Below are 17,484 nucleotides of genomic sequence, written 5' to 3'. Positions count from 1 at the left end.
TGTTGTGAAATGTTCCCTGAAATACCATTAATCCAAGGAAAAGCGAGTCCTCATCATTCTCTTGAATACGTAAATACATGAAGCCGTGTTTGTCCGTCACAGACTCACGCTACTGGATGATCTGTCTTTTCCAGCTCATCATCTGTGATCATTCTTGGCTGCTGGACAGATTTTCTCCCGGCTTCATTTCTACATTAAAGCTGCCAGGAGACGCTATAAACTTGTTTCCAGTTATCGTTTATTTCCTCAGTGGCAGCAAATCACTTTACAAAAAACCACTCCAGGTTAAACTGGGCTAAACAAACACATTCAGAGCTGAACAAGCCTTCAATCGCTCGCAACCGTTGCAATGTTAATACTTCTCTCGTTATTTCTATTCATGAAAGAATCTGTGCAATATCACTGACATGTGCGATACTGTTATTGATATAACTCATACGTACATATATTTATTGTTCATTTTTGTTTTTGTACCACGTTTGCACCGTCTTTGCTGCTTGAACACTGCAAATTTCCCCACTGTTGGATTAATAAAGGTTTATCTCATCCTAAAATGTTCTATACATTTGCTGGCTTAGCAACATTAAGGCCACAAACTACCCACAATGCAACCCTCTATGCGAAAGATTTGGTTAAACATGTGCACTCTGCAGTCAAAAACAGCATCTGATGTTGTCTGGTCATCCACCAGAAGAGAAAGGAACAAAACAACAATACTTTCAGTGCTTGAGACTATGAGGTTAACTGTACACTGGACGTACAAAGATAATATCTGCAAACAAAAGGATGTTTTCACCCTCCTAAACAAGATGTGAAATCTGTTTTAATAGATTAGCTTGACCACCATGAGACACCTCTCATCTGAAGGTAAGTGTTAAGGTTAAGAAATGAGCTAAAAAGAGAAAGAACATCGTCACATTTTACTGCTCGGAGAAGAAGGCTTTGCTCTTCTCAATGATGGGGACGATGGTGTCACTTCCAGTTTTAAGATGATCGCAACCATTTCTGCAAAAAGATAGTCTTATATTTGAGCAAGTTTCATGGCTGGCTGTTGAAAGTTTAGGGCCAGTGGTGATACTTATTTGCTTGTACGCATGCGTCCGCTAGAGTCTGCGTTACATAAATTTCCTCATCTTGCTGAATCTGTGGGAATTTGCACAGAACCTTTCATGAAGGAGCCTAAAAATTGTGTTCGTGTGGTGACAACACTACAAGAGCTGTAGTGTGAATGCGCCAAATACGCAGATGCCAATCTATTGTATTGAATGGAGTTTCAAAGCAAAATCGAAAGTAGTATAATAACAGCAACTACGCATCCAATCACATCTAAGCAAAGCTTTTCCTGTGTTGTGTTAAATTAGAGACAATGTCTAGTAAAAATCACAGAAAAATGTATTAATTTATATGTGCTGCTATATATATTCTGTGATTTAAAATAAAAATCTGAGAATGAAAGATTCAAAAAATAGTGAATAATTCTTTAAATATTATTCTCCAGATTTTCTCTGACAAATAAAATCTATGACACAGCAGAGAAAAAAAATCAGAATTTACATGCTGACTAAAAAAAAACAAAAAAACAAGCCTAAACTGTAAACAATGTACACATCAAAAATCTGTATTTAAAAAAAAAAAATCCAAATAATTCTTTTACAACGCGTGACTGTAAAATTACAATATTTTACTGTAGTTAATTTAGCAAACAATGTTATTATTATACATTATGTACTGAGGATTGAGGAAAAATGGAAAATCACTAATTTTATGAACTTTTATTTTGCATATATTCTCTGTTTTGTTAAAATACAGATCATACTTTGTGAAATTATTTTTAAAAGTATCCATTTATATTGATATTATATTGAAATGTGCTATTATTGTAATGTACCTTTTCTGGCACAATAAGAAATGGATGTGCTCGATTTGTTAGATTCAACATGTAAAATGTACACACAGATCACTGCCATGTATTATGCTGTGTTTAAAGACAACCTTGATCAACATCATATGAACACTTTCCATAGTTTTATCTTTGATTGGAGTTCGACTTTAGCTGGAGAAACATTCATCCTCTCACCTCACAGCAAGGAGGTTGAGGGTTTAAACTTGCTTTCTCTTGCAAATGTGCAGTTTTGGCTAACTGGTGATTTTACATTGTGGATGTGAGCGTGTATAGTTGTGTGTCTCTATTGACTGACTGACTTATCCGGGGTGTGCCCCATGTCTCGCCCAATGTTGGCTCTGATTGGCTCCAGCACACCCCCCAAGGATAAGCGAGCGCAGCTAATAGACAGATGGATAAAATGAAACAGAAAGGATCAGCTCCAGAGATCACACTGCTGCACTATTTTTTTTTTATATCATAACTATACAGTGCCCTCTATCATTATTGGCGCCCCTGATGAAAATTATAGACAAGTGTAACCTTCAACTCAACTCAAATGAATTGTTGGCAAAAGGGGCTTGTACACAGTATGAACATCAAGGGTGCTAATAATTGTGGCACACATGGTTTGATGTCAAAGAATTATTTTTTAATGAATAAACACTGAATGAATGCACTTGAATTAAAGGTTGAATTTTCCTCTTTTTTTCCCATCGTGGTCCTATATTATTTAGAAAAAAACTGAATTTCCTAGAAGCTAAAGAACACATCTTAACCAGGGGTGCCAGTAATTATGGAGAGCGCTGTATATAACAATAAAGTTCTATTCTATTCTATTCTATTCTATTCTATTCTATTTTATTCTATTCTATTCTAATGTAAAAACTACACAATCTTAGCAGTTATTAATTGGCACTCTTGGTCAATGTCTCTCACAGGCCTGAGAAAAACTTTCCAGGCAGGCAAAAGCACAAAAAAAAAAGAGATTGAATGTGTCTTACCTGCTGTTCCTGCTGCTCAAGTGCTGCTTTCAACTGGTGCCACTGGTGTGAAACCAATGAACAGTTCTGTGTTTCTACTTATACATCAACGTCTTTCTCGTCTCCCTTATATTGTTCCCGTCTTTGCCCTTTTATATCCCCCCTCTCTCTCTCCCTCTCTCTCTCACTCTCTCTCTCTCTCTGTGCCAGCGGGGGGCAAACTGAGCGTGTGTGGGCAGCAGCCAATCAGAAAACAGCAGCTTTGGCGACATTTGCAGCTCACACATGTTCAGTCTCACAGTCTCATACTGACACACTTATTATAGGATGGATGCAGACGTACATAATACTTTCTGCTTCTCTCTCTCTCTCTCTCTCTCTCTCTCTCTCTCTCACACACACACACACACACACACACACACTGAAGCACATCTGTCATCTGTGACCATCTTCTCCAGCGTTTCAGAGGATTAGCATGTTGTTGTGGTTTTTTTTTTTTTTCATTTTTGACGTCGAAACTCAACTTGATAATCCCCTCTGACTGCGTGCACAATGTGCAGTTGTTGCAACGCTGAGATTTCGCGTGTGTGTGTGATGTCTTTTTCCTTGTGTTTCATTTCATACAAGGCATGCAAAAGCTTGCCGTTTGTGATGCCACTCTGATTTACATGCAATGCTGTCTTCCCGGGTTAAGTATGTTATATAATCGACCGATGTACAAATGTGACGTCGCTCCAGCGTGGTGCTTTTTTATTCAGACGACGCTGGATAACATAAGCCGGAGGATGTCACAGGAAATTATGAGTCACGTAACGTATAAGCGATAATAAATTACCTGGAGTTGAGTCTAAAACAAGATCCTGAAACCAGCGTTCACTCCGTCAGGGGAATTTATTCAGTAAACCCTGAGTCCTCCTCCAACTCTGGACCCTCCACCTATTTATTCTGACAAAATTAAATCTCTACAGTGAACCCTAGAAGCCATCTGCATTACAGTACTGGACAGAAACACGACCAGATTAACCTGGGTCCCCCACTGGGCTCAGAAAAACTGATCTGCAGAAACCCTATAATCCCCATTTTTCTCTAGAAAGCTGCTTTGTGGCATTCTCAGGGTCAATTTTATCTTTAATATACTGTCGATGCTATCTCCAGTAGATCTCGACACCCTTAGAGTGATTGGTTTCTCCCTTTATGCAGACGATACTCTAATCTATTTTAGCTGCAACCCCAATTTTAAAGAGATTTTCTCTCTTTTAAACTACCTTAATGACATCTAAACGTGGATGGCTGTAAACTCTTTTAAATCTTTTTCATCCCTGATTTAATTCCAGAGTGTATCTGGAAATATATCATAAGCCAACGCCATTTTTCAGATGTTGCTGAGTGTGGAACCATTTTTTAAGAGGCCACCAAGTACTGCTACGATTAAATAGATTTTGCTTTGTGCTCAATTTCTGCTGCATCACATTTGGTAGAGCATGTTTAGGTTTTTGTTTTAAACCTGAGCAAAGGAATATCCATTTATTCTTTTCCTTGAGCAAGGAACAGATGGACATTAAACAATGCAACACCATAATCAATTAATTCGATCGTGTTTAGAGCAGACAATTCTGCTGGTTTTCCTTTCTGAAAAATACATATAAATGTGAATCTCTATATCTGAATTCCAAATGAACATAAACACTGCCACGTGAAATGGATGAAAAAAACAGATCATCATTTTCAGCAAAAGCATCAGAATATGTTTGTTAATAGCTTTATTTTTTTCTTGAGTTGTTGTATGAATAAAATATAGAACCTCCAACATAACAAATATTAACTGTGCAAAACAAACTAACTGTGTAGTATCAGTCTTTTATTGTATTTTAAGGATTTTTTTTTCTACAAGCAAATGAGGATCAAGACAAAAAAATGAATGAAATGCACGAAAAAGCATCTGTAGCACACCATTTTGCTGATATAAATGTTTTCTTTAATGAATTATTCAATAAAAAAGGGCTTAGAAGTTTTACCATTAAACATTAATAATCACTGGAAACTGCATAATAGCGTCCATTTAGATATTTATAGGTACAAAGTAAAAGTACTTTATGATAATGTATAAGGGCGTATATGAACAATAAGGATACATATAGCAAAACTGATTTAAAACAAAAACTTTCACGTACTTGGCTAAATAATGCCGCTAAGAGCCTCTTTCTTTCTGTTGGTACCCTTTAATGAACTCAAAATTAGTCCAAGCTTTGCATAAAAAAAGCCTCCTTTCAGTGTGTCGTGGTCTTTTCATGGTTATTTCTGTGTCTTTTCTAATAAATGTTAAATTTCAGCAATAGAAGACAACAAAGCAATTAACAGACCAGAGTTTCCTAAAGCCAAGGCAGCCAAGATGAGAGACTTTATCAGGGACTCCTGAAACAGAAAGAGAAAATTAGAAAGTTGAAATAAGAGCTCCTAACCTCTCCACAAAGACCTTTCTCACAGCAGATATGAAACGTTTCTAAATCTGCGTTCTTGTCTACAATCCTGCGTCAAAATGCTTTCAGTCAGAGTCCAAGTAATGGTTATATTTAAGGTTAAATTCAGGTTAAATTGGTGTTTGTGAGGAGGGAGAACCTGTGTCCAGTGAGGCTGATCTTACAGACTATAGAGAGCAGTTCCAGTGAAAACTAAACATTATATTCAGTGGATTTAGATTGCCCAGAGACATTGCGATTGATATAATAAGAATAATAATAATAATAATAGTTCCTCTCATCTCCACTGAAACACACAAATATTCTCAACTGTAAAAATGATTATTTACTTTCTGTAACTTTTCATAATTTGGATGAAGCAAAATTTTTTAAATGAACCTGAAGAGAACAAAACAGTTCACCTCTGTAAAATTTTAAAGCTCCAAAAGACAGTAATACAACATCCCAAACATACAGGCCAAACACACTGCAGCATCTACAGAAACCCATCAGCTTAAGAACATTTTTTTCATTACTAAGCTGACTGTTCAAATTCACTCCTACAGTATTAACACTCCTGCAAATCACTGCACTTATTAAAGCAGCAAAAATAAAAACCCACGTAAACCTCCCTGTATTAAGCCACTTAAAATACAAGAAACATACAGTGATTCTCCAGAGGAAACAAGCATTTGAACCTTTGCTGGAAAACAATAATTCACCTGAGCAGAGCTGAGTTTTGTTTACTGTGTTTTCACTGCAGAAACTGTGAATCTGTGCACAACAACGAGTCAGCTGGTTGCTTTTAGGAAAGTTACATCTGATCACAATGACATGTCAGAAGATGTAAATAACTAATGAAGCTGCTGTGTCACCTAAATAAACTGTGCACAGCTCCTGGATCTTGATGCAGTGTGATTCTAAAGCTGTTTAATAATAAAAGAAAAGAAGGTCTGTGTAAAATATGAGGTGTTGTCTGAGAGCAGAGTTCAAGATTTGTATAATTCTGTGATGCTAAAAGAGACTCCACTCCTGCGTCATCCGTCCCGGTCTAACCCCCGGAGATGCTGAAGTGTAATCACCTGAGCTCACCTGAGCTGCAGATGCCAGTAAAAAAGATTGTTGCCCTAATTCCAAATTTAACAGACTCCTGCGTTCAAATTCCTAAAAGGCCTGATTTGACTCATTACAGCAGATAAAGGGCTCTGCAGCATTCGGATGTGTCAGTAAAGAGTACAGCATCTAAATGGAGCACAACCGCTTTTAGCATTATTAGCTACACATGTCGGACATGTCAACGAAATTGGATTTTAGCTTGATGCTAAAAACAAAAATACACTGAAAAAAAACCCACACATACTGTTATAAAAAATGCATATGAAATAAACAATGTTTGGGTTTGAGGTGTGTACTTACCCAACGACTGTACAGTAGCTGGTCAGGGAGAATGGCCTGTTGTTCATCTGACCCCAGCGCTGCAAGTCAAACAAATCACAGTTATAATACACAAAATCGCTCCACAGTGCATCTACTGCTGCACTCAGTTCAAATCAAAAGTCTCCCAATAAAACACCTAAACAGGTATTTACATTTTATTTTGTAAAAGTGCTTGTGCATCCAAAGAAGGACCCTCAATGAGGCCAGCAAGACCACATAGCCAATCAGAACATCTGTCGCCCACGGAGACGGGAGGAGCAGCGATGACTGACGCACCCCCAGGAACATGGACGCCACTGCAAGACAGCAAAATGTTAATGTAATTAATCAGTCTGGTAAAAAGCACAGAAAAATTAAATGTGTTAAAACATCTGTTCTGGTAAGAGTCCAGTGTGTTTGAGCAGACGTACCTGCCAGGATCTCAGTCACAAATCCAACGCTCCAGTGAGCTCAGTTAAAGATAAACCTCCTGAATAAAGATAACAATGACTGTTAGAACCAATATAAGGCAAAGTAAATGTAATGATTACCAAACAACAACAAAAAACAGCTTTAAAAATATGTATACAGTGCCTTTAAAAAATATTCAACCTCCTTGGAAGTTCTCCCCTTATGTTGCTTTTCAACACTGAATCATCAACATCATTTTTATTTTTGACAAGAATTTACTAATAAAGACTCTTTCATGTCAAAATGAAAACGGATTTCTACAAAGTAATGTCAATATAAAGAATAAAAAATGTAAAATAATAATAATTTCATAAGTATTTGCCCCCTTTAAGCCAGTATACGCAGATGCCTCTTTGGCCATAATGACAGCATTCAGCCTGTCTGGATAGGTCTCAATCAGCCATACACATCTAGAGACTGCAATTTTATCCCATTTCTTTTTTTTTACAAAGCTTTCAAGTTGCAAATTGATGGTGACTAAGCAGCCCTTTTCCAATTTTGAAATTCTCAATAGGACTCAAGTCCGGGCTCAGACTCGGACATAGAACAGTCACCTTGTTGTCTTTAAATCATTTCTGTGTAACTTAAGCTTTATGCTTTTGGATAATTGTCTTGCTGAAAAACTAATTTTCTCCCAAGTCGCAGTTTTCTTGCAAACTGCATCATTTTGTTCTCCAGGATATTCCTGTATATTTCCTATTTACAGGCCTTCAAGAGCCTGCTGCTCAGTAGCATCCCCACACCATGATGCTGCCACCACCATGCTTCAGAGTGGATACGGCGTGTTTGCGATGATGTGCAGCGTTTGGTTTCTGCCAAACATAGAATCTAGTCTGATGGCCAAAAAGTTCAATTTTGGTCTGATCACACGAAAGAATCTTCTTCCAGTTTACTTCAGGATCTCCCACGTTGCCTTCTGGCAAACTCAAGTTGAGATTTAAAGCAGTCATAGGTGTCTCGGTGGCCTCCATGACTAGTCCCTTTCTTGCACAGTCACTAAGTTTTTGAAGACGACTTGCTGTAAGCAGATTTACGAATGTGCCATACTCTGGATGGATTTAACTTTACTCCAAGGGATTTTCAGTGGCTTGGAAATTTTCTTGTATCCATCCCCTGACTTATGCTTTTCAGTAATCTTTTTAACAGAGTTGCTTGGAGTTTTCTTTTGCCTTCATGGTGTAGTTATATCCAGGAGTCCTGATTCACCAGTGACTGGACCTGCCAGATACAGGTGTCTTTGTACTACAATCACTTATTAAGACACACTCACTGCACACAGACAATCTCCATTTCACTAACTGTGGGACTTCTAGCACCAGTTGGACCTATGTTGAATTAAGTGAGTCACTTTAAAGGGGTGAATACTTATGTAATCATCATGTGTGACCTCTGACCCTCTTTGTGATTTTGTAATTATTAATTTCATATGTCAATGTAGTCAGTCACGTTATACAGGCCTTGTCATTGACCTTTGCATTCATCAGATTCGACTTCAGCACTGATTCATCAAGTTAACCCAGAAGGAACTATACAAAATAAAACTCAGAACCTTGAATGTTATTTGTTCTTCCTGCTAACACTGGCCCTGAAGCAATTCTTCACACATAATACAGTGACCTGTGCATGTAATTGTGAATCGTGTTTACCTGTCGGAGTCAGGTGGTGGTCTGTGCATGGCTGCTATTGGTTGAATCAGAGATAATATCAGAACGCAACAGCCGAGGTAGGGATGGACACCAGCATGCTGCACACACAGAGACACACGCATTAGTAACTGCTAAGTGGTCCTACATCCCCCTCTGCTGGTGATGTACGACTATAACCACAACAACTGGAAAACACTGACACTGAGTGAGTTATATATCTGCAGTTGAATAAAATTGACATAAAATGCTGCAATGCATATATACATACTTACACACAAAACTTCTGAATGATCTGAATTAATGTTGCAGTTTTTATTTCTGTATAAGTCCAGCACAACTCCAGCTGTTATTAAATCACTGCAGTGGTTAGGGTAACCTTGGACAAACTGCTGATAGAATCTTATCGTGGGTCTGCAGCTACTGAACGTTATTTTGCGACTAAAAAACTTGCACATCTATTTCATGATGCAAGTGCAAAGAAAAGGGATTCAAACAGACTCTATTTTTTTTTTATTTAAAAAGAAATTCATGTTCCCATATATTGTGCTGCGGAGGGTCTCAAAGAAATGTATACCTGTGATGATTTATAATTTATGCCAACCTTTCCCTACTTACTATGTTTAATGTTATCTAGTAGAATATTGTGCTTTTTCAGGTATTTCTTTATTGTAATTGCAGGTTTATCTACATGCACAAACTGTAACTTAAGGTCGCTCAAAGCATTCATATCCTGGGAGTATTTTTTTTCTATATGTTATTGAAAATTGTCATTCGGTGGAATGTTTTGTAATGACTGACTTACAGCTGCTCCCTATTTAAGATTCTCTCTTTGTACCAAACCATTTTCCTGATAAAGGTCTAGCGCTGATACACTGCACAAACAAATGTATTGTTGCTGAATAGACAGTGTGTGGGAGTCTGTTTGACACTGCTGAACAGTCTGTAAAAGCACTAAAAGCACTGAATTCAGTTCCCTCAAACAAGGCCTTCTAAGTCGTTATTTAAAAAAATGTCTTAAATGTTTATTCTTGCCTCCTTTAGACGTTGATTAAACCTTTATGTTTGTTAAGTGACAGTTGCTTAGAAGCTTACGAAGTCACAATGAAGTGTCAGTTTAAGCATAAATGTGTATTTTGTGTTGCTTTTTTTTTTTTTTGCCTATCTTTGTCGTGCTTCATCTGAGCTCTGTGACACATTAACAGTCTCTTAACACAGGATCTCTATCTCAGGGACTCCCTGACCTCTGACCTTTGGCCTCTGGGCTTTCCCCTTATGGGTGTGTTCAGTAATCCAGTCAAGTGACCTTAATTGAAACTTCATGAGTCAGAGGGGCCTAATGTTCTGACTCGTGCATTCGTTGCTTCCAGGTGTTTGTGTAAAATTTTCTGTGTTTGTGTATCTCACCTTACTCCAACCTTTCCTGTAGAAAAATGGCAGGCAAAAGGCTACAACAGTCAGAGTCACAGTTAGCGTCATCAGGCCTCGATGAACCTACACAGAGAGATACGATTGCGCTCATATTTCTTCTGCTTATCTTTTTTGTAAAGATGATGCTGTGCAATAATGTGTGTTTGCATAATATCCACCTGGAACCAAACTTTCTGGCCAAACAGAGTCTGATTTGGCCAATCAGGTTTGTAGAAGCTTGCAATGAAGGTACCAATGCTTCCTGTTAGCATCCAGGCTAACAGCATTAGTGCACCTAAGAGAAGCAGAATCAATTCAGCATCTAGACAAGCTTCCTCCCTCTGACCAAAATGAGCTTTTTACACGTTTGTCACTGATTGTGCATGAAAATGATGATTATGATCACAGTTATGTTTACAGAGCTATGTGATGCATAGAGAAACATAATGCAAACGTATTTCAATGCAACCTAAACGTAAAAATTAAGCGCTTAACCCACCATGCATTTTCATAATGGTTGGACTCCGGGAGCCTTTGAGGACTTCAGGGGGACCAGTGATGCGTTTACTGTTACTGGAGATTAGCGGCTGGCGTCCATGTTTCCTTATTTCACCTGCAGGAGGGAGACAAAGATGGTGCTTGTAAAAAGCCTGCAAAGCATTTTAATTTTAACACCTAATGTACATGTCTGACTATTTACAGTGGTGGATTCCAGACAAGAAGGACATGAAAGGAGTTGATGTTGCTGTTTAACTGTCAGACATCTAAAGTCTGATAATGCTGCCAGTGACCCAGCGGCGACACTCCATCTAAACAAACAGCAATAAAACAAATCCACAACAAATTATGACACTTATACTCTACCCATAGTTCAACCTAAACAGAACTGCAGCAACAGTGCAAGTTATTAGTTATAGACTTGATTCATGACATACTGTCAAAGCTTATTTCAATCTTGCAAGGCTGATTAAATATTAACCAGCATGTAAGAAAAAGTCCTGAATAAGCAGCAAATCAGCACTAAGTGCTTTATGTGCCCAACATTTCCTGTTAATGACATCCTGTTTGGTCTAATAAAGCTGACACTTGTTCCAAGATTTGATCAAACTGTCATGTGACATCATAATAAACTTTAACTGATTGATAAGAAATGCAATTGAGCTCTAAGACACAGAATGGCTGCCAGGGTCGGCGGGTTCAGAGCTGTCAAAGTAACACGTGAGCATGTACCCTTTCTCACCGTACTCAGCGTGTCCACTGGCTAGAAACAGAAAGTAGTCCTGGTCTAGATCAAAGCGGGCCTGTTCCCGGTTGGTCAGTTTGACTGGTCGACTGAACCTGCACTGGATCGATCCATCAGCCAGTCGCCATGACACCGAGGAGAGACCAGACTGCAAACGTAGACAAAGAATAAAGAACTACAACAGAGGAAATACAGTATACAAATAAAGTCAATACACACCTGTGCAAAATCAAAACTGTATCACTTCCCAATACCTGCAGAATGTCTAAGTTCACAAGAAGAGTGTTTCCTCTAATGAAATTCATTGCAACAAAAGTGAATACATGGACACACAAGTTGGAAAACCTGTGATCACTGAAACCAAACTGAGTACAGCTGTGATTTCCATTCAGCCTAATTACAAGAACATTATCATGTGAACGCCAGAACTGTCACAGTTTTATACCTATGGGCTGTGTTTATCAGTATGTCTGCTTCATGGCTCCACATGGAAAAGAACTGCCAGAGAAACTGAAAAAATCTGATTGTGACACTTCAGAACGATGGAAAATTGGTAACCAACTAAAAATCTGTGAAAATAGATTTGCAGCAGTAATTAGGAGGCATAGAACGAACCATAGTACCACTGATCAGAGTTGCAGTGGCCACACTGCTAAAATGACACCATGGGCAGTGCACGACTTGCACAATCAAGCTCTATAAAACAGACAGGCAGCTGCTTCAGTCTTGGCACAGGAGTTATCAGTTGAAATCAACATTTCTGTGACAGCTCAGGCGAGGTGAGAAGGATAGTACATAATTTAACATTTACTCATGGCATCCAAGAAGAAAACGCCTGCTTGCTCTTTGGCACAAAAGTTTAAACTTTGCTCACAATTGTCATCAAGTTTTTCACGTCCTTTACCAAAGTCTTTGATCAGATGAGACCAAGATACATTTGTTTGGCTCAGATGGGTCCAGCATGTTTGGTGTGAACCTGACCAGGACAACCACAGTGAACACATAGACCCGACAGTGAAGCACAGATGTAGAAGTGTGATAAGGGTTCTCCCATTAATGGCACGTGGATGGCAGAACAAAGTGCGCTCATGAGGTGGACGGCCACTAAAAGCTAAATTAAGAGTTGTTTAAACTGTAAAAAAAAACCTGGAAATGTGCACAATATGTCCTATTAAAGTCCATAAAAAACAACTAAAATGATGGGATGAAGAAGAGGTGAAGTGATTTTTTGAAGAACCACGCTGATGGAGATCCCTACCAACACCCACCTCTACAGGGGAAGTCCTACAAACTTTTATTGGAGACAATAATCTGCTGTTACTGAATGTCAGAAAAGTCAGAAGTAGCTCTTAAGACACACAGTCCAACAGCCATTAAAAGTTGTGTAACAGTCTCTTTCCTTGTTGGTTTTCAGTGATATCTGAAGTCCACTGCTCTCCCTTCCTGCATTTTCTGCTCATAAATCAATGGATCTATTCAGAGACGGCCTCCTTGTACTTCCTCCTAATGTGTGTCCATCTGTTACCTGTGACTGGTCCTCAGGATATGTCCGTCCACTGACGAAGCCCGCACTGACCGATACTCTGTCCCCGTCTTTTACACACAAATACACGTCATCGTTGCCCTGCAGAGACAAACACACACAGAAATACATGCTGACTATAGTGTGACAGAGCTGCTACATAACACTAAAAGCTTCATCAAGGAAAATTGTTCTTCTCAAAGCTCATGCAGCACTACAAAGAGTCATTATTGATTAAAATTGCAGGTACTTTTTAGACTTTACTGAATATAAACTAGTTGTATATTTGATGCACAATATTCTATTACACTGAGGAACTTACCATCCATGTATCCCACGACAGAGCAAAGGAAACGTATCCCTCCGCTGGACCACTCAGCTCGAAGATCACACTCTGCAGAGAACGTTATTACATCAGTCCTGTCATTTCAGATGCTCAAGTTGAGATGTTTGACATCATTGGATTCTGTCTACACGGCAAATCAACATTTAGAGATTTTTTTTTGTAAGACTGAAAGAAAAAAAGATTAAAATTATCAAAAAAAAATGAGGGCAAACAGAATAAAATCATGCAATATATGTTATTCCTGTGTGTACACTAGCAGATTACCTTAAAATCCTCCCAACACAGTGTCTTAGTTTGAATATTGGTGTTACAGTGCTTCTTATTGCACCTTTAATTGTTTCACGTAAACTGTCAAACCGTTTTGTCTGCTCCCTCCGTGGACATGGACATGAAGAAGCAGTGAGGATCTTCCTCTGGATCACAGCCTGGAGGGTCCAGCAGGCAGGATTTGAACTGACCGCAGCCCACAGAGGTGAACTAAAGGTGTAAAATGAGGTGATTAATAAGCTACGCCGGTTGAGGGGAATCACTGTCTGCAGTTTAAGTTGTGTAACACTCACAGGTCCAGGCAGTATTGAGGGCGTAGTCGGTTTAACTGGAGGACGTGTAGTGGTGGTCGGATGTGGGTGTGGAGTGACACCGTGCTGATAGATGATTGGTCCAGGCACCTTCAGCCAAAATTTTTTGTAGTGGGCAACTACGGTCACGCTGGACAAAACAACCACGGACAGAGAACACATTCAGTAAAACAGTGCAGAAATGGTTAAAAAAAAAAAAATGTGATGACATATTTAACTTCCTATTAACGCCATTGTATCAAAATCAGCTGCAATTCACCAACAGAGTGACATAACCCTCGATATGCAAATGACAATAAAAAAGTTAGCTACACCTGCTTTTCTGCAGCAAGTCCTTTTTTATTTTTATTTTTTAAAGTTTTTGCAAATATAACGTCAAACTGATACCAGAATTGAAATGAAAACATACAAATATACTTTTGTTTTTTTACAGGGATGGCTATTTGGCTCCTAAAATGCTAGCGTTCTGCTAATGCACGCTGTTTAGTCCATCAACAATTTATTAACGATTGTAACAGAACATGCTCAGTCGATAGTATCTGGAATCTTGAGTTGAATTAAGTTGGATCTTCATGTTTGGCAGCTTTGTGTAGATTTGGCCAAGTATTAGTATGCCAACTAGTGGATTTAATGACCTCTCCATGCTTGTACGAAAATGATTCGAGTGCTGTGATCTTTGCTTATCTACAAGATGCACAAATTAGAAAATAAAGTCAAGCTGAAAATATGTTTTGTTGTTGTTATTCTGCATGCTGCATAATGAGGATATGAGTCAATGATATATTACCTATAGGGCAGTCTTAAACAAACCTATAAGCATATTCCTGCCTAATATTTAAAAAACCAGATGTGATGGAAACACAATACCTCGCTGATGTGCAGCAATTAATTGACCCAAGCTCTGCTGTGTTTTACTCATATCACTGTAGTCACCACTTCTGGCCACAGTTACTGCACTAGTCAGGCAACATTAAAGAAGAAATCAACTTACAAGAACTGAACCTCTGTGGGAGCATTCTGAGGAGCAGTCCAGATCACAACAACCTCCGTCTGTCTGGCATCACTCGTCTGACTCACTGCTGAACCCTGCAAACACAGACACACTGCAGATTCATTCCCCACATGTGCTTTTAGGACAGTATTTCATGCTATGTATATTTGTCTTTTATTTTGTAGTAGCTCATCACTATACTTTGTGCGCGTGAGTGCATGTACGTGTGAACACACACCTGTTGTTTGTTACAGGTGAGCAGCTGCGTCCTGGTTGGATTGGTCAGGGTGAAGGTGCCGATGGCAGACTCCGATTGTGTTTGGGTCGCATCTCTGGCCTGAAGCAGGAAACCCTCAAAATATGATGTTCCTGAGAGGGTGACTGATAATAATGTTTTTAGTATTAAAGTACTGAAAGAAAAATATATTCACGCTAACAATAACTGACACTGATTTGCCTCTAACCTCTTGACAATTAGAGAGATTACGAAGAGTTCATTTGCAAAAACTCAATTTTTGTAGATTTTCAGAAAACAGTTGTTGTTGTTTTCTTGAGATGATATCAGTCAAACTGAAGTTGAGTGGATTTGACTCAGTAGAAATGACATGACAAAAATAGAGATAGCTTAAGTTTTATTGATTTTATCTCAGGTAGACCATAGAAAAGTGGGTTTTCTGAAGGTTTGTTAAGAGGTTTGAGAGGAAATTATCTGTTTTTGCAAATAAACTCTTTATGTAAGAAAATTATAAAAGTAACTTCTAGTGTGTGAATTCTGTTTAAGAATGTCTTCCTTAAAGATTAGATAAAAATATGTGCATTTTTTTCCACATTCGAGGCTTTATCACAGCACTGGGTTGAACTAATGTACAAGTGTCTGATCATTGTACATTTAACTTAAATCTGAACAATAACATCAGTGTAATTTGCAATGTTGCTTCTTCTCACTAGCTTGTGCCACATCAGTTTCAGTATCTTGTAATATTACATTTTCATGAACAATGTCAGCGTTATATTACTTTGCTACCTCAAAATCTTTTACAATCATTACGTTTCTATTCCAGTCTTAGTTTACTTTATACCTTATTGCTTTTCTGTTAGACACTGCATTTACTCTGATGTGTGGAGTTTAAATTTCAACATTTCTGACAAATCTTTTTGGCTGGTTTGTCCTTAGGTACCTTGGATGTGATCTCCTGGACCGAATGTGGTGGTGTTAGTCTGCAGCTGATATGGGCTGGGTGTGGTCTGACCAGAAGCTCCACCGTGATGAGGCTTCATGCTGCCACACACTTTGGTGACCTTACCGTTGGCATAGCAACATGCTGGAGCCCAGTGACACACCAAGACGGAGAAGAAGAGGAGAAAACACAAACCCACAGGAGACATCTGCAGGATGAAATATCAGCTGGTGTCCAGGTTGTCTGACTGAAGAGAAACGACTGAGGTCAACATGACAACAAAGTCGGATTTGCAGATTTAATGCAGTAATGGTGCAATTACACATAAATAGATCAATCATTCAACACTTCACTGCTTCTTGTATTTAATTTTAAGATGCTGACAATAAATGGAAAGTGTTGATTAGGATACTATCCATCGACCTATTTTATATTATTTATTCGGTGAAATAATTCCATAAAAAATGGTGAAAATCCAGCGACAAGCATGTCATTAAAAAAAAAAAACCCAGTGGAAGACTGCAACGTTTAAAAAATTGAAAAACTGCTGAAAATAATATGTAACTTTACCAAGTGCAATTTCAGGGTCACAGATTGTGAAACAACAAAATATTGTTTGTAAAAACACAGATTTTTTAAAATATGATGTTAGGTACAGTTTTGGCATGGAAATTAATTTCCTTTGGACCCATTCAAGTTTTATTTAATCTCATCTTAACTTAATTCTTTTCTGTGATTTTACTAGAAATTATTTGTAATTTAGCAAAACAGGGAAAATATGAAAGATAAAAAATATGTATATAAAAAAATATGTACCAACTTTCAATCCTTAACTTAAATAGCTGTTCTTTGAAATGGCACCAATACTTGAAAATAATTATATTTTTTGCTTTTTTAAACGCTTTTAAAAATTGTGTAATTTTACAGTCAAATATTTAAAACTATCTCCAACAATTATTATTTGTAAAAATACAGATGTTTCATGCAGACATTATTGTAACTGTTGGCATCTAAATTAATACTTTTCCTGTAATTTTACTAGCTAATGTTTATATTTCAGTAAAACTGGAAAAATCTTTTGAATAACAGTAAATTGTTAAAAAAAGGAGACAGTTAAAACTTTTTTTCTTACAGTTTAGCTTATAAATAATCATATTTATTTATTTCTACACCTAGGAAAGATAGAGACGTAGAAACGTGGTTGTCGTACTCACCACTCAGCTGCAGCAGAAAGAAAAACCAGCTTCAGCTTCACGGAATACCGTACGAGTGAGACTTTATTTGTGAGTGCAGCGTCATTTTCTGTCTGTGTTTCAAAGTGTAGCAGGAAGAAACGCTGCAGCAGTTTTACAACCAGGAGGCTGG

General features: G+C 38.1%; 1 protein-coding gene across 1 annotated transcript; it reads right to left on the bottom strand.

Moving 5' to 3' along the window:
- Positions 1–7,172: 7,172 nt before the first annotated feature.
- frrs1a (ferric-chelate reductase 1a) lies at positions 7,173–16,219 on the bottom strand. Its single transcript, XM_008299313.1, has 13 exons — positions 16,120–16,219; positions 15,180–15,322; positions 14,942–15,036; positions 13,933–14,080; positions 13,730–13,849; positions 13,349–13,420; positions 13,030–13,128; positions 11,502–11,652; positions 10,761–10,874; positions 10,453–10,556; positions 10,259–10,345; positions 8,855–8,952; positions 7,173–7,227 (listed from the first exon to the last, which is right to left on the bottom strand). Exons 1-13 carry the CDS (start codon positions 16,217–16,219, stop codon positions 7,209–7,211), a joined length of 1,350 nt encoding a protein of 449 aa, XP_008297535.1. The 3' UTR covers positions 7,173–7,208.
- Positions 16,220–17,484: the final 1,265 nt, after the last annotated feature.

This window comes from Stegastes partitus, unplaced genomic scaffold, assembly GCF_000690725.1.
Source record: "Stegastes partitus isolate 25-593 unplaced genomic scaffold, Stegastes_partitus-1.0.2 Scaffold1401, whole genome shotgun sequence".
NCBI classification, from domain to species: Eukaryota; Metazoa; Chordata; class Actinopteri; family Pomacentridae; genus Stegastes; species Stegastes partitus.
The sequence above is the reverse complement of the archived record's forward strand: the minus strand, read 5'-3'. Positions and strand labels throughout refer to the sequence as shown.